The sequence below is a fragment of the Ochotona princeps genome, chromosome 24, assembly GCF_030435755.1.
Source record: "Ochotona princeps isolate mOchPri1 chromosome 24, mOchPri1.hap1, whole genome shotgun sequence".
In the NCBI taxonomy this organism is placed as follows: domain Eukaryota; kingdom Metazoa; phylum Chordata; class Mammalia; order Lagomorpha; family Ochotonidae; genus Ochotona; species Ochotona princeps.
In genome coordinates this window covers 25,792,911-25,818,158 of record NC_080855.1, presented here as the reverse complement: position 1 = coordinate 25,818,158, position 25,248 = coordinate 25,792,911, and the positions used below count along the sequence as shown (strand labels likewise).

General features: G+C 56.8%; 5 protein-coding genes across 9 annotated transcripts; 2 read left to right on the top strand and 3 right to left on the bottom strand.

The window, feature by feature from the left end:
• Positions 1–266: 266 nt before the first annotated feature.
• CNPY4 (canopy FGF signaling regulator 4) lies at positions 267–4,462 on the bottom strand. Its single transcript, XM_004586927.2, has 6 exons — positions 4,244–4,462; positions 2,211–2,337; positions 1,991–2,087; positions 1,630–1,752; positions 1,051–1,168; positions 267–954 (listed from the first exon to the last, which is right to left on the bottom strand). Exons 1-6 carry the CDS (start codon positions 4,356–4,358, stop codon positions 818–820), a joined length of 717 nt encoding a protein of 238 aa, XP_004586984.2. The 5' UTR covers positions 4,359–4,462; the 3' UTR covers positions 267–817.
• Positions 4,463–4,745: 283 nt separating this feature from the next.
• Positions 4,746–10,919, top strand: TAF6 (TATA-box binding protein associated factor 6). Of its 2 annotated transcripts, none has more exons than XM_004586926.2 (15): positions 4,746–5,219; positions 6,448–6,635; positions 6,745–6,831; positions 6,942–7,095; positions 7,315–7,371; positions 7,472–7,591; positions 7,803–7,948; positions 8,050–8,127; positions 8,233–8,334; positions 8,408–8,590; positions 8,721–8,795; positions 8,915–9,040; positions 9,419–9,592; positions 9,762–9,956; positions 10,394–10,919. In XM_004586926.2, the coding sequence occupies exons 2-15, from the start codon at positions 6,480–6,482 to the stop codon at positions 10,772–10,774; spliced, it is 2,034 nt and encodes a 677-aa protein (XP_004586983.1). In that variant the 5' UTR covers positions 4,746–5,219; positions 6,448–6,479; the 3' UTR covers positions 10,775–10,919. The 2 variants fall into 2 exon arrangements, with proteins under 2 accessions (XP_004586983.1, XP_058536679.1); XM_058680696.1 differs by lacking the exon at positions 4,746–5,219 and adding an exon at positions 5,264–5,565.
• Positions 10,920–11,018: 99 nt separating this feature from the next.
• AP4M1 (adaptor related protein complex 4 subunit mu 1) lies at positions 11,019–15,010 on the bottom strand. Of its 2 annotated transcripts, none has more exons than XM_058680697.1 (15): positions 14,869–15,010; positions 14,663–14,751; positions 14,326–14,435; positions 14,137–14,233; positions 13,147–13,257; positions 12,978–13,058; positions 12,713–12,775; positions 12,574–12,640; positions 12,443–12,496; positions 12,262–12,368; positions 12,074–12,168; positions 11,836–11,880; positions 11,568–11,618; positions 11,376–11,487; positions 11,019–11,290 (listed from the first exon to the last, which is right to left on the bottom strand). In XM_058680697.1, exons 1-15 carry the CDS (start codon positions 14,924–14,926, stop codon positions 11,066–11,068), a joined length of 1,365 nt encoding a protein of 454 aa, XP_058536680.1. In that variant the 5' UTR covers positions 14,927–15,010; the 3' UTR covers positions 11,019–11,065. The 2 variants fall into 2 exon arrangements, with proteins under 2 accessions (XP_058536680.1, XP_004586982.1); XM_004586925.3 differs by having other exon boundaries at positions 14,326–14,432.
• Positions 15,011–15,222: 212 nt separating this feature from the next.
• MCM7 (minichromosome maintenance complex component 7) lies at positions 15,223–21,458 on the top strand. 3 transcript variants are annotated; one of them, XM_004586924.2, is made up of 15 exons: positions 15,223–15,355; positions 16,374–16,453; positions 16,615–16,779; positions 16,854–16,978; positions 17,066–17,246; positions 17,460–17,597; positions 17,821–17,970; positions 18,139–18,253; positions 18,344–18,475; positions 18,590–18,673; positions 18,849–19,242; positions 19,503–19,586; positions 19,977–20,145; positions 20,867–20,976; positions 21,131–21,458. In XM_004586924.2, the coding sequence occupies exons 1-15, from the start codon at positions 15,325–15,327 to the stop codon at positions 21,330–21,332; spliced, it is 2,160 nt and encodes a 719-aa protein (XP_004586981.2). In that variant the 5' UTR covers positions 15,223–15,324; the 3' UTR covers positions 21,333–21,458. The 3 variants fall into 3 exon arrangements, with proteins under 3 accessions (XP_004586981.2, XP_058536677.1, XP_058536678.1); XM_058680694.1 differs by lacking the exon at positions 15,223–15,355 and adding an exon at positions 15,992–16,011; XM_058680695.1 differs by lacking the exon at positions 15,223–15,355 and adding an exon at positions 16,115–16,133.
• Positions 21,459–21,774: 316 nt separating this feature from the next.
• On the bottom strand, positions 21,775–24,155 carry COPS6 (COP9 signalosome subunit 6). The gene is made up of 10 exons (XM_004586923.4): positions 24,002–24,155; positions 23,657–23,782; positions 23,378–23,509; positions 23,127–23,215; positions 22,973–23,035; positions 22,691–22,738; positions 22,481–22,595; positions 22,308–22,400; positions 22,112–22,212; positions 21,775–22,017 (listed from the first exon to the last, which is right to left on the bottom strand). Exons 1-10 carry the CDS (start codon positions 24,066–24,068, stop codon positions 21,877–21,879), a joined length of 975 nt encoding a protein of 324 aa, XP_004586980.1. The 5' UTR covers positions 24,069–24,155; the 3' UTR covers positions 21,775–21,876.
• Positions 24,156–25,248: the final 1,093 nt, after the last annotated feature.

Below are 25,248 nucleotides of genomic sequence, written 5' to 3'. Positions count from 1 at the left end.
CTGAGGAGAGCGGAGCGCGCGGGGGCGGGGGGGAGGGGGAAATGCGAGAGATGTTTGTCCTCTTCGCGCTGCCGTAAGTCCAAGTATGGCGGCCAGAGAGGCGTCCCTTTTCTGCCGGGCGTGACCCGCCTCGGGCACCCCGGGGTTACTGTAGTGTCTCCCGCGGCCCCGGCGGAACCCTCTTCGCCTCGTGGGGCTCCCATGCCGCGTCGGCTTGAAGCAGGGAGGCAACTGATGACCCTAAGTCCTGGACCCTTTGGGCCCAATTAATATTTTAAAAAACCCTTTAATAGCGATATATAAAATTTGGCACCTCGGTACAAATAATAGGAAGATGAAGGATCCAGGCCCTCTAACTTGTCAGCGTGGCCTCACCCCATCCGCTGGTCTGTCTGTTGGCCTGCGCATCCCAGATGGACGCGGGCATGGTGTGGAGATAAAGAATTGTGTGTTCAGGCCTCTTCCTCCAAAAAGTGAAAACCAGCCGTCTCCCCTATCCCGCAGAGGCACGGGGACCCTCCCAAGGCCTGGGGTGACCCCTGGGTGATGGTGTGACGGGCAAAGCTGCCAGTGCCTTCACCACGTGTCACTTTACACCTGCTGGATGGCTCATCCGTGGGGCTGGGGCTTCCCCCTGCTGCTCCCAACTTTGTCCCCATGGCCATGGTCCACTACATCACCTGGACCCCTCGCTAAGATCAGATGGGAGGGTACAGCCACCATCTTTGGGGTGCAGTTACACACACCCTAAAAGCCGTGGGTGAGGAAGCCCAGACGTCAGGAGCTTCTTCATCGTCCTTGACCCCCCGGGCAAGCATCAGAGGTCCTCCAGGTCATGCCGCGCCGCGTGACCTGTTGTCTCCTTCATCCCCTCTTCTTCCTCCTCATCCTCTTCCTCCCCACTGTCCATCTTCTCCGTGACTTCCTTCCCAGTCCACGTTTCCCGCAGACACTCTAGGTTGGATGAGAGAGGATGATTGAGACATTGGCTGTCGGGGGACAGGGGACGCCACGGCCTGGGTCAGGAGAGGGCTCAACCCTGGCACGTACCTGTCTCAGTTGCTGGGAGCACGTGGCCCTCACAGAGGAAACGCTGCAGGGGCTGCTCCTGATGGTGGAAGTACCAGTCGCCCACCACGTCCTCAAACTCCTCGAGCATCGTCTCACACTGGTGGGACAGAAAGGCCACACGAGTGTCCAGCCACGGGGCTGTGCAGACCCTCCTTTTCTGCTCTCCACTCCTGTCTGCTGCACCTGACTGACTGTGGACAGCAGGTGGCCAGGGGATTAAGCTTGGCTCACTAAACATACAGTCCTCGTTCCTTCAACAAACATGTGCTGGCACCTGCTGTGCCAAATGGGTGACGCTCAAACTGTGACACTCAGCTCCTTGCCTTCCAAATGGGAAACAATAACAGCAGGTAGTTGAAGAATGGAAATAAGGCAGAACGTGGCCCAAAATCTGGGTCATGGTAGGTGTGCAGTAAGCACTGGTGTGTATAGTACTCTTCTCCATCATTGCTTCATGATATGCCCCTGGGCCCACTTTAATCAGCGGCACAGCCCTCGCTCTGTCCCCCTCTCAGGTTCTCGTCTCCCCAGCCTGGACAGTGTGGCACTTTGTCCTACCTGCTTCTTGAGGAACGTGACCTCCACGCTGGGCTCGTCCCACAGCTCCAAGGGGATGCCCAGGTCCACCTTCACCCCCTTCTGCACTAGGCCTCTCAGCGTCGCCATGGTCTGACTCTGACCCTGAGAGATGAGGCAAGTTTGGAAGGAGCCTGCCCCATACAGCACCCGGCCTGCTTCCTTCCCCACCTTTTCCATGTGACCAGGCACCTGGGAGAGTTCTAGGAGGGTGAGATGAGGGTGCCTGAGCAGAAAGAGAGGACACTGCAGAGCCAGAAGGAGGAGGGCAGGTGTCTCCCAGGGACTTTGGGGGATTCAGGTCTTTGGAGAAGCAGGATCTTGCCCCAGGGAAGGGTCTGACCTTGGCGTATCTCAGTGAGCCCTTGCGCTCAGCGTGGACACTGTAATCCAGAATCCGCTCACACAGGTTCTCCAAAGCCTCTTCCAGCCTCGTCTCTCTGGGAGAAGGGGTGAAAGAGGGGGAAACAAAGACTCACTGGGTGCTGTAGGGATTCCAGGGGCTCCTCTGGGTTGGGGTAGGGGAGGTTGGGAAGGCAGAGGGGCGCCCGAAGAGGACTCACGAAACACTGTAAGGTACGTGTCTCTTCCTCTTGCCTGTGTCCAGCACCTGTCCCAGCTCCAGCACTTCTCGAGACCGGCCAGTACGACTCAGCTCCTCCTGGAGCTCCATGCTCAGTAGCTTGCACACTGTTGGGGGGAACAGAAATGTTCCAGCGGTCATGAACACATCTGTCATTTGTGCTGCCGACCACCAGAGGTGGCAGAATATGCTGGTGTGTGGAGTCTGCAGTCAGGCCTGACTGGGTTGACCATGTGGAAGTCTCACCATGCCAGTTTCTTCAGCTCCAAAGTGGAGATAATAATAGTACATCCTTCAGGGGTGTTTGATGAGGATGATGTACTTAACATGGAAATCCTGGTACACAGCAAGCAGTGGATCATGGGCTGTTATGTACCAGTTAATTATCAAGTTCCTTCTGAGGGCACATCAACAATATGGAGAGCAGAAAGAGCCATGGGACACTGCCCATGGAATTGGGGCCACAGAAACAGATGACAACAGTAGAGTGTAATGGACCCTACGCCAGGGGTCAAAAGACCAGAAGACTCAACTTCATTAGCTAACACAAACCCAAATAACGGGTCACTCCCTATCCGCTAGCCTCAGTTTCCCTAAGGGTAAACATAACATGTGTTTCACCATGTCCAGGTAGCCTACCGGGTGGGAGGGAGTGGGTTCCAAGGGAAGAAATGGCTGCTGCAGAAAGCAAATGAAACAAGAAAATGAAACACAGGTGTGAGAAACAAAGGGGCCTGAGATACACTGAGAAGCCGGTTTCCTTCCAGCCCAACCAGGGGGACAGATAAGGAAGGTGACTCTGCAAAGAGGTATCTTGAATATCAAATGCAGATGGAAGGAGGGCAGCATTGTGGTGCAATGGATTAAGCTGATCACTGAGGAGCCCCCACCCTCCCTGTATATCAGAGTAGTCGTTCAAGTTCCAGCTGCTCCCCTAGCAATCCAGCTTCCAGCTAATGGGTAGGGGAAGGCAGCAGATGGGGTCTCTGTGGCCACATGGGGGATCAGAATGAAGTGCATTTGGAGAATGAAACAGCAGACAGAAGATACCCCCCCATCACTTTGCTTTTCAAATAAGTAAATAAATCTTTAAAAAAAAAATACAGAAGGGAAAAGTCATTCTAGACAAAGGAAGAAGCTGCTGGAGGACAGGGCACACTTCAGTGTGGGCACTTTGGGGGTGAGATAGTGGTATGAAAATGAAAAATTGGGACCCTACAACAAAGATGTGCATGCTTTGCCATAAGAGGTTGGCTGTAATCCAGTCATAATGGGGGCCTCCAGGCATATCACAAGAACTGGTGTAGGGCAGAAGGCTGTGGGTACAGAGTGAAAGAAGGCAAGAATTTGGCAATCATTAAGCACATTGAAACACAGTGAGGATGAGGCACAGAGGAAGAAAAAAATAAAGTCCCAGAAAGAAGGAGAAGAAGGTAGTAAAATAGGACATCCTGACACTCAAAGACCAGGCTCCTGAATGCCCCCTTGGTCCTGGGGACCATACAGCTAGGTGAGCTGCCGCTGCCCGTGGAATCCATCATCCAGGACACACCCTCGGATGGGAACCCTCCCACGTGAGTGGCCTCCTCTTCATGAGCATCAGGAGCCGAGTTACTTACCCTCAAACACCCCCAGTGGCCCTATAATTTTGGAGCGTCTCCGCCAGGGTGGGGCAGAGGGTGTGTACCGAGCTCGAGCTTGCCTCACACGCACCCCACGGCAGGCTCTCCTGATTTAAGCCTCTCGGTTAGGGCTTTGGTGGTACAGGGCTGACAAGTCTCTAAACTACAAGTACCATAATGCACAGGGACGCGAGCCAGTAAGGAAAAGGCGGGATTGCCTCTAGGTGACTCCTGGGAATTGTAGTCCTCTGCCTCGACCCCATCCAAGCTCCCACCAGACTCTCCGCCAGGCTTTCAAAGAGGTCGGGTAACCTGCCCATCACACTGCATCTGGTCAGACCTAGACGAAGGAGAGGGGATCAAGGCAATGTGGGTCTACCGCCTAAGATACCTTCGCATTTGCTGGGCAAGCGTTCTGAATCATCGTCCTCCTGCTTCGGCGTTCCAGCCCAAACCCCGTTCACGACCAAAAGGAAGAGCAACATTTCCAACCGCACAGGTCCCATGACCACGCACAGTCCTCCAGCAACCACTTCAGGCCTTCACACTAACTTCGGACAGAGGCGGCGGGCCCTTTAAATTCCGAGGCGGTAGGCGGCAACCTTTAAAAAAAAAAAGGTCGACGCGTGCGCAGAGCCAGCCCGAAGCGGTGGGGCGGAGCCTCGTGGCTCACGGCTTCCCCGCCCAGTGTTTTGTGGCGCCTGCTGAGGGTCCTGTCCGCCGTGTGGTGAAAAAAAATGCATTGAACTCATTAAAGCAGGAGGGCTTGTTTCTTAAACGCCAGTGTGGAAGAAAATTTTAAGAATATGTCATTTCAGGATTTCAGGTCGCAATAGAACGGGGCTTGCTCTGGCTCGGCCACGGTGCAGAGAACTTGGCACTTTTCTGCCAGGACCCGCGCCGGGGCGGGGGCGGGGCCAAGATGGCGCCGAGCTCCGGCTGAGCGGCGCTCGGGCTGTGGTGAGAGGGCTTTTCTGCCTGTCCCGGGCGGCTGGGACTGGTACCCGGAAGGGGACCTCTTCAGGGTCCCCCCCACCTTCCACCGTCCTGTGTGGGGCTGTGTGCCCGTGTTCGTGCGGGCTTTCGTGTGTGAGCTTGCCTAGACTGGACGCTGGGAGAAGATGGGGTGGGCTCTCTGAGGATCTGCGACCCGCTTCTCTCTGCTGGGGAAAACTACCGCACCGATCCGATCGAGCTCCTCTGAGAAGCCGGCCCGCCGCCTGCACGGATCCCAGGAGCTCCTGAGGCCGGAGCGTGTTTTATGAGGCTTTCCTGGCAAGAGGGCACTTGAGGGGTGCTGGAGAATTAGGAATTCGCCGGGGAGCTGGGACACGACCCCTACTTGTATACCCGGCACCAGGCACGGAGTATGTGTTGAGTGGCTGTATTCCCCCTATTATAGATAGGGAAAGTGGGGGAGGAGACCTAGATCCTCCTTGTGCTTCCATTGTCCCATCCCCTGAAATGTCCCCACTCAGTCCCGAACAAGTGTTCACTGCTGATGGTCATCTTTCCATCTAACCAATGCCGGGCTCCAGACGTACCACTTTCCTTCAGAGCCTGTGGCTTATTCCTTGTGGTCGTACTGATAATGACTCCTTAACTCAGCGCCTACTCCTTTTATTCAACAAATATTTACTATCTTACGGTGTCTTATCTGCCTGGTTTCCAGGAATACCATGAGTGACCCAAACAAAGATCCCTGTCTACATGGTGGATGATGACGATAAAATAAAATGATAGGAAGAAGCCATAAGGTGCATTAATTAAGTGCTGTGACAGGTAGCCAAAGGGACCACAAAGTGGCTTTATTAGGAGAAAAAGACCTACACAGGAGAAATAGAGCGAAGGCCATCCAAGCTTTCTCACGTTTAAAGAGTGACAAGGAAGGGTTAGAGATGGGAAAAGGAGACATCATTAGGAAGACTGAAGAGCAAGTGAGGATCCCTTACTGGGCACCATGGTTTGAATTTGGCCCTTGGACCAGCTCCTGTAGGCTCTTAATCCCCAGTCATACGTTTAATGGTTAATGGTGTTAAACTGCACAGAGGAACCTAAGTGTGTATATTAGAGGTGGGGGCCTTTGGTGAGTGAGGATGATGCTCCCGTAATTGAATCTTGGAATCTTGGAGGCTTTATAAGAACAGGAGTACACATACCTTCCCACCATGTTCAGAGAGCAGTTTGGGGGCACAGTACATGTGAGTTAAACATTTCTTTTATATATAGCAGCGTTCCTCGGTTATTTAGTTACGGTAACAGGAAGCTGACTAGTACACAGGGATTTGAGCAGAGAAATGACAGCCTGGTTTACGTTCTGTTACTCACTTTGCTATGTTGGGAATACATGGAAGAGGTGGGAGTTAGGCAGGCAGATAGATGGATGATGACGTGCTGGGCCAAACAGAGCAGAAGGGTCAGGCTGGGCTACCTAGTGGATTTGGTGGGAGGGCTCAGATGGAGTTCCTGAGTGCAGTGCTTTAAGGTAAAGAAAGCTGTGTAAGGGAGATCAGGAATCCATTTGGAGTGGAGATTTTGAGTTGTTTCCCTTTTCATCTCCTCTGCCTGCTGCACCCCCGTATGTCTACCCTGGAGCCTCAACCTGCAAGGAGGAGGGCTTCTCCAGAATGGCTGAGGAGAAGAAACTGAAGCTTAGCAATACTGTGCTGCCCTCGGAATCCATGAAAGTGGTGGCCGAATCCATGGGCATCGCCCAGATTCAGGAGGAGACCTGCCAGCTGCTGACAGACGAGGTCAGCTACCGCATCAAGGAGATCGCTCAGGTGACCTGACCCTCCTGCCCAAGCCTTGCAGTGTGTGCAGGCTGTCGCCTGAGGCTCCCTCCTTCCTCTGGGTCTGGGATTGACGATGTCCATTCACCCACCTCTCCAGGATGCTCTGAAATTCATGCACATGGGAAAGCGGCAGAAACTCACCACCAGCGACATTGACTATGCCCTGAAGCTGAAGAACGTCGAGGTGACAGGGACGGACGGGAGGCGCGTGTGGGCTGGGAGGACGCCAGCCTCCAAGTGCTTCCCCACCCTGGCTTCTGTCTCATTCTCCTGTCTGTCTCTCTCCCCATGCAGCCCCTCTATGGCTTCCATGCTCAGGAGTTCATTCCTTTCCGTTTTGCCTCTGGCGGCGGACGGGAGCTTTACTTCTATGAAGAGAAGGAGGTTGATCTGAGCGACATCATCAACACCCCTCTACCCCGGGTGCCCCTGGACGTCTGCCTCAAAGGTTAGGGGAGAGGGGCAAGCAGAGTGGCAGGGAGGAGGGAAGAGGAGGAGTGATGCAGGTGTGGGTGTGTGTGAGAACCCCCAACCCACCAGCGGAGCAGGTCTCCATGTGAGATGCCTGGTAAGAGATCAGAAGGGGATCAGGGACACACCTTCCCCCATGTGGATGGCTGCCTCCAATTCATGTCCAGTGGTCCAGCTCACTACCTCTCTCCCACAGCTCACTGGTTGAGCATTGAAGGATGCCAGCCAGCTATACCAGAGAACCCACCCCCAGGTAACCTCCATTCCACAGCCCGCCCTTCCCCCTCCTCCCCTGTCCATCCGTGCCCTTCCTCTCCTGCTGCCTCTCCTACTGGGATCCCTCTTCCAACCAGCTCCCAAAGAACAGCAGAAGGCCGAGGCCACGGAACCCCTCAAGTCCGCAAAACCCGGACAAGATGAAGATGGACCCCTGAAAAGCAAGGGGCAAGGGGCCGCGCCAACTGACAGCAAAGGTCAGTGCCACGAGGCTGTGGCCCTCCTGAGGAAGCCTGTAGTCATGTGTGAAGTGCATGAGGTCAGGGCCAGTGAGGCCCGGAAGGGGACCAGAATCCTAGGAGGCAGCGAGGTCTCCGGGAGTGGGGGGTGGAAGCTTATGGGTTATCTGGCACTGCAGAGTCCTCTAGAGCATTCTCTTCTAAACCTGTCTTTCCCCAATTCCTGCAGGGAAAGAGAAGAAGGCACCTCCCTTGCTGGAGGGGACACCTTTGCGCCTGAAGCCCCGCAGCACCCACGAGCTGTCCGTGGAGCAGCAGTTGTACTACAAGGAGATTACCGAAGCCTGTGTGGGCTCCTGCGAGGCCAAGAGAGCAGTGAGGACCCACCCACCAGCCCACCCACCTCCCCCACAAGATGCCTGCTCTTGGGGCCTCCACAGATTGCTCCCCGCCTTACCTGCTTTCCCCTCCCCCAGGAGGCTCTACAGAGCATTGCTACAGACCCAGGGCTCTACCAGATGCTGCCACGATTCAGCACCTTCATCTCGGAGGGGGTGAGGATGAGGGTCAGCAAGAGCAAGGGGTACCCTGAGGTCTCTCCACCTGAGGGGTCTCTGCATCTGAGGGGTCTCACTGCATCTCCTCTCCCTCCCACTCAGGTCCGTGTGAACGTGGTTCAGAACAACCTGGCCCTGCTCATCTACCTGATGCGCATGGTGAAGGCCCTGATGGACAACCCTACGCTCTATCTAGAAAAATACGTGAGTGCTCCTGCCTGTCCTTCCATCTCTCCTTGGCCACTGCAGGCCAGCTGAGCCGCACCCTCTCCCTTAGGTGCATGAGCTGATTCCAGCCGTGATGACCTGCATCGTGAGCAGGCAGCTGTGCCTGCGGCCGGATGTAGACAATCACTGGGCACTCCGGGACTTTGCTGCACGCCTGGTGGCCCAGATCTGCAAGCATTTCAGCACAACGACCAACAACATCCAGTCCCGGATCACCAAGACCTTCACCAAGGTGAGCTAGCATGTGGGCATCAGCTGTTTCCCATCACTGCCCCAGGGCTGTCAGCAGCTCCACCCCAAGGGATGATGGGACAGTGTCCTTTTCAGACACCTGTCATCTGATTTATCTTCCTTCCCCTCAGAGCTGGGTGGATGAGAAGACTCCGTGGACAACTCGTTATGGCTCCATCGCAGGCCTGGCGGAGCTGGGACATGATGTCAGGCCCCTGTGGGGAAGCACTGGGGAGCGGGAGGAGGTCCTCAGGTTATAGAGGGCAACAGCGTCCACCCAAGACCGCTGGTTTACACGGCCTACTCCTCCTGTCCACTCCTACAGGTGATCAAGACTCTGATCTTGCCACGGCTACAGCAGGAGGGGGAGCGGATCCGCAGCGTCCTGGATGGTCCCGTGCTGAGCAACATTGACCGCATCGGAGCTGACCACGTGCAGAGCCTCCTCCTGGTGACCGAAGCCCCTGCCTACTGCCCCCACCTCTTGCTACTGACATCTCCGCCCACCAACTCCCTTCTTGGCCGTTCATCTGAACACTGCTTTGCCAGCAGAAACACTCAAACCCAGAAGGGATAGGAAAAAAAATAGGGGTGTGCACTGCCAGCCCATGACTCACCCTGGTCCTCACAGCCCCTCAGAGGCACCTGTACCACCAGGGCCCACTGCTGTGTGGACCCATGGTGCATCATCAGGTGCCTCATAGATGGTATTTAGCGACGTCTCCATTCCCACCAGCTGGTACCTGTACTGCATCATGAAGGGGTGGGAGATCCCCATGTTCGCCCCTCCAGGGGGGGTACCAGCCCTCCCTCTGCCTTCTCTCTGCAGAAACACTGTGCCCCTGTCCTGGCCAAGCTGCGCCCACCACCCGATAATCAAGACGCCTATCGGGCGGAATTTGGGTCCCTTGGGCCCCTCCTCTGCTCACACGTGGTCAAGGCACGGGCCCAAGCTGCTCTGCAGGCCCAGCAGGTCAATAGGACTACACTGACCATCACACAGGTCAGTGACCCTGGAGTGGGATCTGGGCCCTCAGGAAAAGTACTCACACATGCAGGGCCCGAGTTAGCAGCCCCAGGGAGCCCCACCCCACTGCGTGAATGATGTGACATTCTGTTCCTTTCCCCTGAGGCCTTTTTTCTTAGATGGTGTTTTCTTGTTCTTTCTGCAGCCTCGGCCCACACTGACCCTCTCGCAGGCCCCACAACCTGGCCCTCGGACCCCTGGCTTGCTGAAGGTGCCAGGCTCCATCACGCTGCCTGTTCAGACATTGGTGTCTGCACGAGCTGCTGCCCCACCCCAGCCTTCCCCTCCTCCAACCAAGTTTATTGTCATGTCATCCTCTAGCGCGTCATCCACCCAACAGGTATGTTGGGATGAGGAGTGGTAAGGAAGGCCCCCGGGGAAGGGATGTGGGGAGACCAGGTTAGCTGCAGGCACTCTGCGGAGGTCCCAGAGTACAGCCTGAGCCCTGACAGTCCCCAAGTCAGCAGATGGCAGGGTCCCTGCCAGGGGTCTTAGTCTAGTGCAGGGGTGAGGAACCTTTCTCTGCCTAGGGCCATTTGGACAGTAGTCATAAACAGCATTCATTCACAAGCCATACACAATTACCTACTTAAAATGACTGCTAGAGGTTTATTGCATTTCAAATCCTGCCTGCGATAAGATCTTACAGGGCTTCTCCACCTATGGGCTGGTCATTCCCCACTCCTGGTGGGGATCCTGAAGACGCTAACTTAATTACTGGGGGAGTGAGTACAGCTACACCCCAGGCCTACTGACGCTTCCTTCCTGTGTCCCCAGGTTCTCTCCCTCAGCACCTCAGCCCCTGGCTCAGGCTCCACCACTACCTCTCCTGTCACCACCACAGTCCCCAGCGTGCAGCCCATCGTCAAGCTGGTCTCTACGGCCACCTCTGCACCCCCAAGCACTGCTCCTTCTGGTCCAGGCAGTGTCCAGAAATACATTGTGGTCTCACTCCCCCCTACAGGGGAGGGCAAGGGGGGTCCTGCCTCCCATCCTTCTCCAGTTCCTCCCCCATCATCTTCCCCCTCCCCCTTGGGGGGCAGTGCCCTCTGTGGGGGAAAACCAGAAGCAGGGGACAGTCCCCCTCCAGCCCCAGGAACTCCAAAGGCTAATGGCTCCCAGCCCTCTGGATCAGGCTCCCCTCAGCCTGCTCAATGACGCCCCCTGTGTGCTGCCCTCCTCTCCCATGGAGCCCTTCACATCATGTGGGGTGGAAGGATGGAGGAGGCTTCTGCCCCAATGTGACTTTCTTTTTAGACATTGTACAGCCGTTTGCTCAAAATAAAAGTTCAATTTGTAAGCACTGATGCCCCCACGTTTTCCCTGCATCAGCTCCCCTGGACAGGGCCGGTCCTTGCCTAGCGCGCCTGCTTTCTCAGTATTCTTCCAGCTCAGATCCAGAGCCCGTTCCGGTGCCAGGTGCTGCAGTGCTTGCTCCAAGAGCCAGCCTCAGATCCGAATGACGTAGGCACTGCTGTGGCTCAGGTGTCGCACCCACCTATGGGGGTTGCTGCTGCCACACGGCCTGCCCGACAGCCTGAGGAAGCGGACCTGGAGGCCTGAACATGTATGCCGGGGGAGCTCGAATGAGAGGCTTGCGGGACCCAGCCCCAGGGGAGGTGCTGTCGTGGAAGGCGCAGGCCCAGGGGGCCCCGGGGGGCCAGGAACATCCATCTGTTGAGAGAGCAGGGCAGCTGTGAGGCCAGGAAGGCAGCTGCTCTGAGAGGGCTGGCCCGGGGGCTGCAGCGGCCACTGATACCTGGAAGAGGCCTGACAGTTGAGAGCCTCCTTGTACTCGAGGCAGGTCCCAGTGCAGGGCTCCCTCTCCCAGCTCGGCCTTCTGCTCCGGGCTGCTCAGCTCCTGAGACAGGCTAGCATGTAGAGGGGACAGGGCTGGGCTCAGCTATGCTTGGTCGAGGGTCACGCTGTGCCCCAGGGAGCCCACACTCACCTGACCACCCCTCGCGGCAGGGGGAGGTGCAGCCTCACGTTGAGAGCTTGACTGCAAACAAGACAAGAACAAGGCCAGCCCCCTTGTCCCGGGTCTTCCTGGGGTGTGACCATGCAAGTTCAGCACAGGTGCCACCTCTACACCCTTCCCAAACACAAATGCTGTCCACTAAACTGAGGCTAGTGGCTGCACTGAGGGAAGCAGCAGTGGGTTCTTGCCCTTGGCCCTGAATCCCATCCCTTATAGCTGGACAAGCCCCTCCTCTTACCTCTTTGGGGGCAGGTCACATCGCAACTTCAGGTAAACCTGGAGCCTGGATGAGGTGAGAGACCATTTGTTACGCTGCATCCTACTGGCATCTCATCTGTGCCCACCGAGGACCTCTGCAGAAATCCAGCCCAATGGGGCAAGCTTTTTCTCAATCTGCACCCTCCCCATAACTCTACCTCCCTTGGGTGGTAAATCTTGGCAGCTGAAATGCCTGGGAACACAGGAAATGGTCTCACCGGCCAGAGCCTCGGTCCCACTGCACAGACGGAAAGAGCCGGAAGGGGAGTGGGGAGGGGAGGTCATCTGAGAGTTGGTACCGCATCACTGTCAGCTGAGATCAGAGAGGGCCAGAAGGCAGTCAGCTTCCTCCCCTGCTGTGGAAGGAACAGGACAGCCCCTGCACCCTCCCCTTAATGACCCTGACCTCGCCCTGGGGTGGCTGCAAGCGAAGGATTCGGTGAGACTCAAACTCGTCCAGCTGCACTGAGCTGTGAAATGAGACTTCATCCACGTGGATCCCCGGCCCGTAACCTGGAGACAGACAGACGACTCTGCTGACCCAGTGTGGGAGAGAGTGGGGAGAGGAAGGCCCTTGTTCTCCTCACCTCTCAGTTCGGACTTCCCCACGCAAAACTCTTCTGTCAGGCCGATACGCATCTCTGTCCGGGGAAGAATGTCAGGCGGGGTGGCAGGTGCCCCCCAACCACAGCCCCCCACCCGGGACCCCAGTTCTCACCAGATCCGCTGGGAAGGAAGCTCTTGAGGCGGATCTCCCCCTGCACTTCCACCTTCAACAGGGAGCCCTGTGAGAGGCAGGCAGGTGACCGCCCAAGCCCCGTCCACCCTCAGCTCCAGGCCCACACACCCACACTCACGTTCGATGCTATCAGCACAGACAGCCTCTCTACCACGTCCAGGAAAACTTCATTCTTCTGGCTCTGAGGAACAGAGGGGCTCTGAGGGGCTGGTGGGGCAGTCAGAGCCAGGCTTTGGGGCAGGGACACAGGATGAACGAGGGGACATAATATCCAAAGGGCCAGAAAACTGTGCCAGGGCCTTGGGTCTGTGGGACAGGATTCTGAAGCTCTGGTGGTCCCAAGAGGAGGAAGATGAGCCTGACGCCAAGGATCCTGGCTTCACCTGGTCAGAGCGGCTGGACAACACAGGGCGGCTGGCGGCACTGCTGGGGGCCACTTTGCTCTGTTGTGTCTCTGCTCCAAACTGTAAAGCCCCCCAAAGAGATCAGCCCAAGGACAGGGTACTCCCCAGGCCCTCCACTCAACCCGGGGCCTGTCTGCGCCCTGCCTACCAAACCGACGCTGCTGAGGTCGAAGAGACTGAAGGGCTTGCTGACCACGGCCTCTGTCTGAATGAAGTTCCTGAGCATCTCGGTGGACGTGGTCTGCACATAGCCATAGTCCTGTAGGCAGAGATGGAAGGAGGGTCACTTGGAGGGAGAAGATGGAAAAGGGCCTCCCGTCCACAACATCCCATGGGAGAAGGATGGTTATTACAAGGGGTCTTTAAATTCATGGGAATGGGTATTATGAAAAAATGATGCCCAGGTTGCCAAAACTTTTGAACTAGGGGCCATCACTGTGGCACTGCATGCTAAGCCGCCGCCTGTATTGCCCACATCCCACATGCTACACTTTCAATTCAGCTCTCAGTTTGTGACCTGGGAGAGCAGTGGAAGATGGGCCAAAGCCTTGGGCTCCTGTACCCTGAGACCAGGAAGATCCAGGCATCTGGCTTTGGACCAGCCCAGTTCTGGTCACCATGAACCAGTGGATGTAAGATTCTCTGCCTTTCCTCTGTAAATCTACCTTTCAAATAAACAAACAAAAACGGGGTTGGGGGAGGAGAAGAAGCAGGTGTGATGGCTCAATTAGCTAATCCTATACCTGCAAGTGCCAGCATCCCATATGGACACTGTTTTTGTGTCTCAGCTGCCCCACTTCCCATCCAGCTCCCTGCTTGTGGCCTGGGAAAGCAGTGGCGGATGGCCCAAAGCATTGGGACCCTGCACCTGTGTGGGAGAGCCAGAAGAAACTCCTGGCTCTCAGCTTCAGATCAGCTCAGCTCCAGTTGTTACAGCCATTTGGGGAGTGAATCAGTGGATGGAAGATCCTTCTGTCTCCCCTCTCTGTAAAAACCTAACTTTCCTATAAAAAGTAAACAAATCTTAAAAAAAAAAAAACCTTCTGGACTGAAGTAAAAGCATATTGTAATTCCATTTTCTCATGAAAAAAATTGTTGAAGCCAACGCGCTCACCAGAAGGTTGGCCCTGGGTCTTACCAACACCTCCTCCAGGAGCTCGTAGACAAGAGCCACGTTGCGGGAGATGGTGGCCTCCCCGAGGGAGCCACAGTAGTCGCCCAGGAGAGTGGCTATCCTGAGGAGGTAGGCGGGGAGCGTACTGTGCAGGCGTTCTTCCCCTCCGCCTGCCTCCTCGGGTCCATCCTGGCCCAGCCCAGCCTTCCTCACCGGGACAGCAGCTCCAGGAGGCTGAAGGGAGAAACGTTTTCGGAAGTCGTGGCCACCAAGTAGAGGCCGCTGTGTCTGATGTGAATGAAATGACGGCCATCGTGGTGCTGCTGGACCAGAGGTGGGGGCAGGAAGACGTTCCGAGGGTTGGAGTAACTGAAGACCCGAAGCCCACCCTGGAACACACCTCCCCGAACTCCCACTGCCCCAGACACGCTGAGCCATGCCAGCAGCCGTGCCCAGTCAGCCCTTGGGCCGACTTGAGGGATGCTTTCCCACCCCCGCCTCCCAAGCGGAAGATTCTCCACAACCCACGCCGCCCGCCGCGAGTGGTTACCATGACAACCGGGGACTCGTCTCCCGGCAGGTCCGTCAGCTTCCGGTAGAATAGCTCAGCCACATCCCGGCCGCCACTGTCCCCGCGGACTGGCCGGTGGGACAGTTAAGGAGGCCAGCGACCCAGGGCTGAATGTGGGCACGACTTCCACACCTCCCCGACCGCTCTCTCCCAGCGACACCACCCCAACCGCGAGTCAAGGATACAGTCTTTGTAAATGAGCGGGTCCCCCTTGGAGGACAGAATGAAAAACTGGGAAATCATGGCCGTTCGAGAGAGTGGACAAGAAGACGCAGCCCTGGAACAAGGACCCGCGACCCCCGGGTTGGCCCTTTAGGGGCGCGTCTCCTCCGCGGGGAGAGGTTGGGGGGAAGGCAGCGCCTCCCGCCGCCTCAGCCGGCGCTCACCTCCCGACCCCTCAGCGCCCGCCTCCCCGTCGCTCAACCCAAGGCACGCCCCACCATTGGCCGAGGCCGCGAGTGGGCAGGGCGGAGGGCTGGCCTCTCCGATTGGCCTGCGGGCAGCGGCGCGGGTCACGTGGGGGGCGACGTTTCGCGCCAATTTCGGTTGGTCGGCCACAGTCGGCGGTGCCGACATTTCTGTGCTTCTCCGGAGCCAGACTCGGGCGCCCGCCAACTGCGGCCGCTTGGCCCTCGGCAGCCATGGCGCTGAAGGACTACGCGCTCGAGAGAGGCAAGAGCCTGCACGGGCGGGAGGCGCGGTCCGCGCCGGGGATGCCTTCGGGATAACACCTGTTGGTGCAAGCCGGCGCTCTTGGGGGGCCGGGGTGGCCCGGGCTCTGTGAAGGACGATCGAGCCCAGGGACGGGGTGTCCGGGCCGAGGCAGTCGGTGCGGTGGGAGGCGGGCTTGGAGAAGGTTTGCGGGAAGGGGGTCTGAGTGGGCTGGAGGGTCCTCGGGAGGCTTGTCTGCGACGGGGCGGGAAGGGGAGGGAGCGCTAACGCGATGGCGATTCGTCCCTCCTAAGTTTTCCCGCGCGCTCCCGAGCCGCGCCGAAGTCCCGGGGAAGGGCGGGCAGCCCGGGGCCGCTGCGCGTGGCGATTGGCCACCTCGGGCTGCCCTCCCAGCGGAAATGGCGGCGGCGGAAGTGGCTCCCGCTCGCTCTGCGCTGGTGGAGGAGGGAGGGGAGTGTGTAAACAGTGTCCTTCCGCGCGCGCGGTGGCCTGGGCCATGGCCGCCGAGGGCTGCGAGGCGGGGAGGCCTCGGGGGCGGACCGGGGGGCACGAGGCCCGGGAAGGCGGCGGCCATCGAGGTGCCACCGAGGGACAGCCTGGCTGAGAGCCCCCACCGAGCCGGGCTCCCGCGGCGGGCGGAGGAATCCCGAGCGGCGGTGAGGCGGCTGGCAGCGGCGGGGCCCATGTGCTTCTTTGTTTACTAAGAGCGGAAGCCGTGGCGGGAGCGGGGGTGGGGCGGCCAGCCCACGCGAGAAGGGAGGTGATCGGGGACCCGCGGGTGGGCATCAGCAAAGCGAAGGGCTGCGGAAACCCGAGGCGGGTGTTGGGGAACGGTGCGGGGATTCCCTGCCGGGTGGGTGTGTGTGGAGGGAGGGTGTTGGGGACTCCCTTGTAGGAACTGACTGGACGGAGTTGCGTCCACGCGACTCGTGCAGGTGTGATCCGATGTTAGTTCCTGTTTGAAGGGATCACGGGTGTATGACTGCTCCTTGTGATTTTTTTTTTTTTAATCTAACAGAAAAGGTGAAGAAGTTCCTGCAAGAGTTTTACCAGGATGAGGAGTTGGGGAAGAAGCGGTTCAAGTACGGGGACCAGTTGGTAAGTCTGAGGATGTGCGAAGACTGGAGGATGGGGTGGTTATTCAGGGGCTTGTCTCAGCAAGTGCCTGTGGGTCGTGCTACTGCTGCTGTGTGGGTGCCCGCTGGTGAGCTCTGAGCCCACGGCGGCCGTCCTTAGGTCTGAACCCTTTTCCGCCCCAGGTGCGCCTGGCTCACCGGGAGCAGGTGGCGCTGTACGTGGACCTGGATGATGTCGCCGAGGACGACCCCGAGCTTGTGGACTCCATCTGTGAGAATGCCAAGCGCTACTCCAGGCTCTTTGCCGATGCTGTGCAGGAGCTGCTGCCTCAGTACAAGACCAGGGAGGTGAGCGACTGGAGAGCCAGGACCTGCTGGGCCTCCTGTCTCAGTGCTCTTGTTCATGGCTGATTGTGCCTTAGGTGGTAAACAAAGATGTCCTGGATGTTTACATTGAGCACCGGCTGATGATGGAGCAGCGGAGCCGGGACCCCGGGGCTGCCCGGAGCCCCCAGAACCAGTACCCTGCTGAGCTCATGCGCAGATTGTGAGTGGATACTGGGGGTGGGGATGGAGTGGAGAGTTCTGCCGTACAGGACCTTACTGAGAGCCGCCTCCTCCCCCACCCCTTTAGTGAGTTGTATTTCCAGGGTCCCAGCAGCAACAAGCCTCGTGTGATCCGGGAGGTGAGGGCAGACTCCATAGGAAAATTGGTAACTGTACGTGGCATCGTCACTCGTGTGTCTGAAGTCAAGCCCAGGATGGTGGTGGCAACTTACACTTGTGACCAGTGTGGGGCAGAGACCTACCAGCCGGTACGTAACCAAAAAGCACTCAGTTCAAACGTTAGTCGTACCTGGTAATGTTTCCCTGTCATTCTGTGGTTGTAACAGCCCAGAGTAGCTCAAGATGTTCTTGACACTTGTTAGATGTCTTCCAGGAAGATAAAACATGCTTGAAGGAATGGATGACCATAACGGCCCTTTCCTTTCTGATTTTCTTTTGGTACCACCTTTGACAAATTCTAGATCCAGTCTCCCACTTTCATGCCTCTGATCATGTGCCCAAGCCAGGAGTGCCAGACCAACCGCTCAGGCGGGCGGTTGTATTTGCAGACACGTGGCTCCAAATTCATCAAGTTCCAGGAGATGAAAATGCAGGAACATGTGAGTTTGGGGTATGTGGCCTAGGCAGGTGGAGCATGGGGATGTGAGGGGTTCCACTTAAATCAAATCCTAGTCATTCCTAGAGTGGCAGAAAGCCTGAAAGAGGGAAGGGCTGGGTTAGGTGATATGGAGCAGGACAGCCGGGAAGGACTGTGATGCCTGTGGGGGGAAGGTGAGGCTCCTGTGGACTTTCTCCTGGCTCATGGACTCTCTCTTCCTTTAGAGTGACCAAGTGCCTGTGGGAAATATCCCTCGGAGCGTCACAGTGCTGGTGGAAGGAGAGAACACCAGGATTGCCCAGCCTGGAGACCACGTCAGTGTCACCGGTATCTTCCTGCCGCTCCTGCGCACTGGGTTCCAGCAGATGGTGCAGGTGAGAAATGTGTTGACATCATCGTCCCCCTGTCCCCAACTCTGCATCGCAAAGAAACTTAGCAGAAAAATCAGCCAGCAACACAGAACAGGTCCTGTCAGGAGGTCATTAGGGGAGTGGGCTATGGTCAGGTTAAAGGGTTTTCATTCCTGCATATTCCTGCTCAAGGGTCTACTCTCGGAGACTTACCTAGAGGCCCATCGGATTGTGAAGATGAATAAGAGTGAGGATGATGAGTCTGGGGCTGGAGAGCTGAGCAGAGAGGAGCTGAGGCAGATTGCAGGTGAGGGGCTGAGCCCAGGAGAGGGGGGTGGATTTGTTTGGTCCTAGTCCGCTTCCCCTCATGAAAGGTTCCGGCCTTCACTTCCCTCAGAGGAGGATTTCTATGAAAAGCTGGCAGCGTCCATCGCCCCTGAGATCTACGGGCATGAGGACGTGAAGAAAGCGCTATTGCTCCTGCTGGTGGGAGGTGTGGACCAGTCTCCTCGAGGAATGAAAATCAGAGGTGAGATGGGAAAAGGGGTGGAATCTGGGGGGTGAAGTCATTCTGCAGAAAAGGGTTAGTATCTGTCACACAGCATAAAACAGTCACTCAGAGGCTTCCTTCCTTCCCTTCCAGGCAACATCAACATCTGCCTGATGGGGGATCCTGGTGTGGCCAAGTCGCAGCTCCTGTCTTACATTGACCGCCTGGCCCCCCGCAGTGAGTATCAGATCCTGGAGAGACAGAACTAGGTAGTAAGGATGGTGGCAGGGCCAGAAAGGTGGAGGCTGCCCCGCGCATGGCCTTGGTTGTCTGGGAAGCAGAGCCGGGGACAGGCTTCGTCTCACTGCCCTGTTTGCTGTGGCTTCACCCTGACTGCGCTCTCTTCCTCCAGGCCAGTATACAACAGGCCGGGGCTCTTCGGGAGTGGGGCTCACGGCAGCTGTGCTGAGAGACTCTGTGACTGGGGAGCTGACCCTGGAGGGCGGGGCCCTCGTGCTAGCCGACCAGGGCGTGTGCTGCATTGATGAGTTTGACAAGATGGCTGAGGCCGACCGCACAGCCATCCATGAGGTCATGGAGCAACAGACCATCTCCATCGCCAAGGCGGGCATCCTCACCACACTCAACGCCCGCTGCTCCATCCTGGCGGCTGCCAACCCTGCTTATGGGCGCTACAACCCCCGCCGCAGCCTGGAGCAGAACATCCAGCTTCCTGCTGCATTGCTCTCCCGGTTTGACCTCCTCTGGCTGATCCAAGACCGTCCTGACCGAGACAATGACCTCCGGTGAGTGGAGCTCCATGGCCAGAGGTTGTGGGGCATGGGGCAGGCCATAAAGCCCCTCAGCTGCTCTGCTTGTGGAGACCGCAGAACCTTCTTGGAGCATTGGTTGAACTGCACTTCTCACCTGCTCAAGTGCTGGTGAGGGTTTCCTGGGAAGTTAGCCCTCACCACTCTGCAAAGGCAGTGACAGTGAAGAGGAATGTTAAAGACAGGACACAGTGTGTAGCTCTAAGAGCTTTCCTTCTTGCCTCCACTCTGCCCAGCTTGGCCCAGCACATCACCTACGTGCACCAGCACAGCCGGCAACCGCCTGCCCAGTTTGAGCCTTTGGACATGAAACTTATGAGGTAAGATGCTTCTGGGTGAGGACAGGGATGCTTCAGGCATGCCTTCAGCTTCTGGAATAATTCTCTCTCTTGCCACTTGTCTGCCCCGTCCCAGGCTGGAGAACACCCAGTCCAGGTCCCCCCGAACCTGGCGAGATGACAACAGCATGTCTTTACCATCTGCCTTTGTTGCCACTGCTCTCTGTACAACACAAGTTGATTTCTGGTCCTTTTTGCCTTGTGTTAGGTTCCTAGAGAGGGACTAGACCATCATTTTTACAAAGGCCACTTGCCTGCAATGTCCTGGGCTTTACCATGGAGAAACCCCTTAGTGATACTTAAGAATCATCTGTTGTGTTACATAGACATGGAACCCTTAGGCACAAAACACCTTGCCTCCTTTCTTCCCAGGCGTTACATCGCTATGTGCCGGGAGAAGCAGCCCACGGTCCCAGAGTCTCTGGCTGACTACATCACAGCAGCGTATGTGGAGATGAGGCGAGAGGCCTGGGCCAGTAAGGATGCCACATACACATCCGCCCGGACGCTGCTGGCCATTCTCCGACTTTCCACTGCTCTGGTGAGTGCCTGCCCCCAACCCTGTGGGAGGGTAGTCTGTGGATACTTATCAGAGTGTGCCTCCACTTGGCCCCTGCTGCCTCCTCCCACTCCCGCCCTGCGGGGGCTAAAGTGCTGACAGTGCAGATAGTGGTCCTGTCCGTGCTACCGCACTGTGGGTACTTGCTGCTCCAGCAGGGCACGCACCACATCCACGGAGGGAAAGGCCTTCTCCAAGCTCCTGCAGCCTCACTGAGGGAATGGGTGGGGTTCATCTCACTCCCCTTGTCCCTGCTCCTGTGCCCTAAAGCTTCCTTTCTGTCCTCACATCTTGGACCTCAGTCCAGGGGGCTCCAAAGTGCTGTTCGTGCAGGTAGTGTGATTACCTGACCTACTGCTGAGCCAGCACTTCCCGAGCCCCTGGGACATGGCCTCTGCCAACTGCCAGCTAGGCTGAGCGCCCCAGTGGAGTTCAGAAGGGTCTGGTCTCCCTCACAGGACAGCTGAACACCGGGACTGGCCAGTGTTGAGAGGCGGAGACTTGGGCAATTGCTGGACGCTGCCCCGGGCATTGCACTTGTCTCGGTCTGACAGTGCCGGCCCTACACTGCGGATGTGGGGGAGCAGGGAAAGGGGTCCCTGCTCATCTTGTGAGTTAATCAGCTTTAAAGCTGGCACAAGGGGGTTCCCTGACCTTATTCCATTCCCTTCCTGTCCCCATGTTTCCCCTACCTTCCCCTTAGGCGCGTCTGCGGATGGTAGACACAGTGGAGAAGGAAGATGTGAATGAAGCCATAAGGCTAATGGAGATGTCCAAAGACTCACTGCTGGGTGACAAGGGGCAGACAGCCAGGTGAGCGGTTTGATGATGATGTTGGATCACCTCGTGTGGAATGGGCTTCAGCATCCAGATGTGTGAGCTCAAGACTTGACACTGACCTCCGTTCTTGGCCATTGTCAAGTGTCTTGGCTTGTGCTGTGACCTCACACCCTCGTGTCTCCTTCAGGACCCAGAGGCCAGCAGATGTAATATTTGCCACTGTCCGCGAATTGGTCTCAGGGGCCCGAAGCATCCGGTATTCAGAGGCGGAACAGCGCTGCATCTCACGTGGCTTCACACCTGCCCAGTTCCAGGCAGCTCTGGACGAGTATGAGGAGCTGAATGTCTGGCAGGTCAATGCTTCCCGGACACGGATCACTTTTGTCTGACTCCAGCAATGGCTGCAGTCCCTGGGACCATCGCTGTTCACGGCTGACCTTCCCTCTGGAGGGGCAGGAGGAGCCCCTTCTATACTGCACTTGTTTTCTGTTTTAATAAAGTGTGTGTGGATTGCTGCCTTCTGGTCCTGACAGCTGTTACGGCCTCTAGGCTGGTCCTACCCAACCTCCTCAGGGAGCTTACTCTGGGAGTCATCTCCCCAGCTTCCAGTGTTATCCCAGTGAAGGCCTGTGTGAAAACTGGGGAACTGGGACTCGTGTGCAGTTGTTACATTCAGTATCCCAAGCTTCAGACCACTCTGACGTTGACTCCATCCACATTATTTAGAGTACCCACGGGAGTGTCCCTAATAAAAGTGACCTGATCCTGCTTCCTTTTCATGTGTGGAAAGTTGCCTAACGAGAGAGGACACAGCCACTGAAAGGAGTAGAGGGGGCTGTTCCTTTTATTAATGACCGCTTTCTCTAAAGGGAGTATAGTGCCCCTCCCCTTTGTGCATGACCCCAGTGCTTCATCCCTTCAAGTACCCTCTCTTCAGAAGAAGAGGCCCCGCATTCGCCTGCCTATGCCTTGTCGGTCGTAGAGGACGTTGAACTTGTTCACAAACTGGTTCATGGTGTTGCATGTCTTGGTGATGGTGCCGAGGTAGGCCATGAGCCCCACATCATTGCATTGCTGGGAGGGAATAGAAAGAACCAGTTCTCTACTGCGTCCTTCAGTGGAGTCCCCCACCCTGAGTGAAACCTCCCTACCAGCGTCTCATACTCACATCATAAAAGTCTGTCTTGAACTTGTCTGTGCTGAGCACGGGGAGGCAGTGACACAAAGCATAGGCCTCCCGCAGGATCTCATGATTAAACGGGACCTCTCCTACAGACAGACCGAGACTGCATTAACGTGGATGCTGTCACTTTCCCAGTGGGGGGAAGTAGAAAAGCGGCAGGAAAGCCAGAGGCCCATCCTACCTGCTTCAGAGGCCTTGACGTACTCCAAGATGAGCTTCACGCGGCTGTGCAGCATCTTGATGGCGCTGTGCTGGGCGATCAGGTGCTCAGCCACTGCAGGGGACAAGGACAGGGGCAGGCTGAGAGGGTGTTGGCCACAGCATTCACCCCTCCTTCCAGGGAATCCCCATTACCAGTAGAGTTCTCTCCACTGCCTGTGGCTGTCATCCGGGCCACATGGTCCACCCCAATGCGTTCAGCCTCCTCTGTGGCCAGTGTGTACGTCAGCTCAGCAAACAGCATTGTGGCCTGTGGGGCAGAGCACCCCCCCATCCCGAGGGGCAGAGTGAGAAGCAGGACACGTGCCTTGAGCAGGACCTGAGGGGTGAATGGTCCGGCATTACCTCTCCGTTGATGATATCAATGACAGACTCAAAAACGCTGACGGGGAGCTGTGGAGAACAGAGAATGGCCCTTACCACCAGCCAGTGCACTTCACTGCTAAAAACGGGTATCTCCTCCCACCTCAGCTTCACGAGAGGCCAATAAGGTGGGATTATCCCCGTTTGGAGGTTAAATGGCACCCAAAGCCACCCAGCCAGCTGGCGGTAAAAGGGCAGAATGGAGGGAGAGTCAACTCTGCCTTCCCCAGTAGACAAGCATGGCCCGAGCCTGGTGCTACTCACATCTGTGTGTTTGGTCATGGGGTTCAACTTCAGAAAGAGGGGGCTCTCGATGATCTCACACACCTGGAAGAGGGATGCCACCGCAGAAGTCAATATGCCCCCCTCCTCCTCTCTTCACTCCCCTGGAAGCAGAGGGATGAGCCGGTGCAAATACCTGCTTATGCACATGGATGTCGGAGGGGTCGGGCGGTCCCCCTGTGGTATACCAGCCCAGGAACTCCAACTCCTTGAATACCTGTTTAACTGGACAATACGTGGTATTTCCTTAATTCTCTTTACCATAATGCTTCCATTTCCATGTCCTTGTTGATTTCTTCCCAACCCTCTTCATCCCCTCTCTTTTTTGGGAAACTCCTCCCCCACCCCCCGACCCAAAACCTCTCCCAAACTTGGGTGCCCTCTCACACTGCTCCTCCTTGGTGTAATAATATTCCTTGTCAATGATAATCTTCTCCTCCACAGTGTGGGACAGAAGTTCAAAAGAGTTCATCACCTCGATATTCCTGCCTTCCTGCTTCCCGATGAGGGCCCCAATCACTGCGGGGAAGACAAGGGACACGTGAGGGGTGCAGGCAAGGGAACCCCCAAACTTGATGCTCCTGGCGGTCTGAGGACAAGCAGCGATTAAGGGAGGAGACCACCGGGGAAGATGACCGAGGAGGGGAGGTCGGAGAAGGCGCTCACCCTGCATCGGCCGCCCCTCCTGGGAGCGCATGCGGATCCAGTGGTCTGAGATGTTAAGAATGACGAGAGGATGAAGGGCGACGGAAACACTGCCGGTCACTCCGGAGGCCATGACGCTGGGGACGACTGAGTGGGGCGGGGAGAGGGGAAGCAGGGTGGGTGGGAGTCCGGACACCCACGTTCCTCCCGGGGAGATGGGAGTGGGGGACCACACAGTGCTCCCGGGAGTCGACCCAGCGACAGACGATGCTGTTCCGCTCTCCGCACGTCTCCCGGGAGTCCACGAGGGCCTTGCCGCACCCCTGAACGAGCTCTCCAGCACTCGCCCCCACACAGACCCGTTACCTGCTGCATCCACCTCCATCCCGCTGCTCCCTCCGGTCCCGTTCGCCGCAGCCGCCGCCGCCGCCATTTTCCCCGCGCCCGCCAGCCTCGGCCCCGCCCCCTTCCCTCGCGGCTTCCGTACCGCGAGCTGCGCCTGCGCAGTGTCCCTGCGGGGGGTGGGGCGGGGCGCCCTACCCCAGTGTGGCTGCCTTGGTTACTTCATTCTCCGCTCCTGAGTCGTCGCCGTCGGAACTGCCATCAGGATCGCTGAATTCTTCCGACGGCCGCAGAATGAAAGCCGTGTCCCTGTATGAATCTGCACGTCCCGTTTTTCCTCCTTCCAAATAAATGCTAATATCAGTTTCCGTGCTGGGAACTGTCCCGACTTTCCTCCCACCCTCCCACGCTGCCCGCCCTTCAGTCTTTGAAAACTCCTGGGGCCCCAATCAGATTGGTGGCCATGGAGCCTAATTTCAGTCCACAATTGTCAAAGGGGTGGACCTTGAAAACTGCAGGGCCAGGGGGTCTTTGGTTACCAAGGAGAAGTTAAAATGTATCTCATTCGGTGGGGGCAGATGTTGGCTTGGTTAAGACTGGAAAGAATTCTGAGCCCCTGGCTGTGGCCTGGACCAGTGCTGGCCATTGCAGCCATTTGGAGTGAACCAACAGATGAAAAACCTCTTGTCTTTCCCTGTCTCTATCACTTGACCTTTTAAATAAACTAATACAGCTTTTAAGAACTCCCACACCATCAAATAAATAAGATAAGTTATACATTTAAAAACCTCTCCCACAAGCAGATCTGGAGATTAGAAGTCTGAAATTGTGAAGACCACAGAGCCAGGCTCCTGTGAGGGGAGATTGGGCCCTCATCTTTCCAGCATTTTTTTTCCAAAGATTTATTTTTATTGAGAAGATTTATTTTTATGGTGAAGTCAGATATACAGAGAGGAGGAGAGGCAGACAGGAAGATCTTCCATCCGCTGTTAACTCCCCAAGTGGCTGCAACAGCCAGAGATGAGTCAATCTGGAGCCGGGAGCTTCTTCCAGGTCTCCCATGTGGGTACAGGGTCCCAAGGCATTGGATGGTCTTCGACTGCTTTCCTGGGCCACAAGCATGGAGCTGGATGGGAAGTGGAGCTGCTGGGATATGAACCGATGCCCATATGGGATCGTAGTGCGTTCAAGGCAAGAACTTTACTTGCTAGGCCACAGTGCTGGGCCCATACCATTTACTTTGTACAAGGCTTTACATATATTTTCCAGAA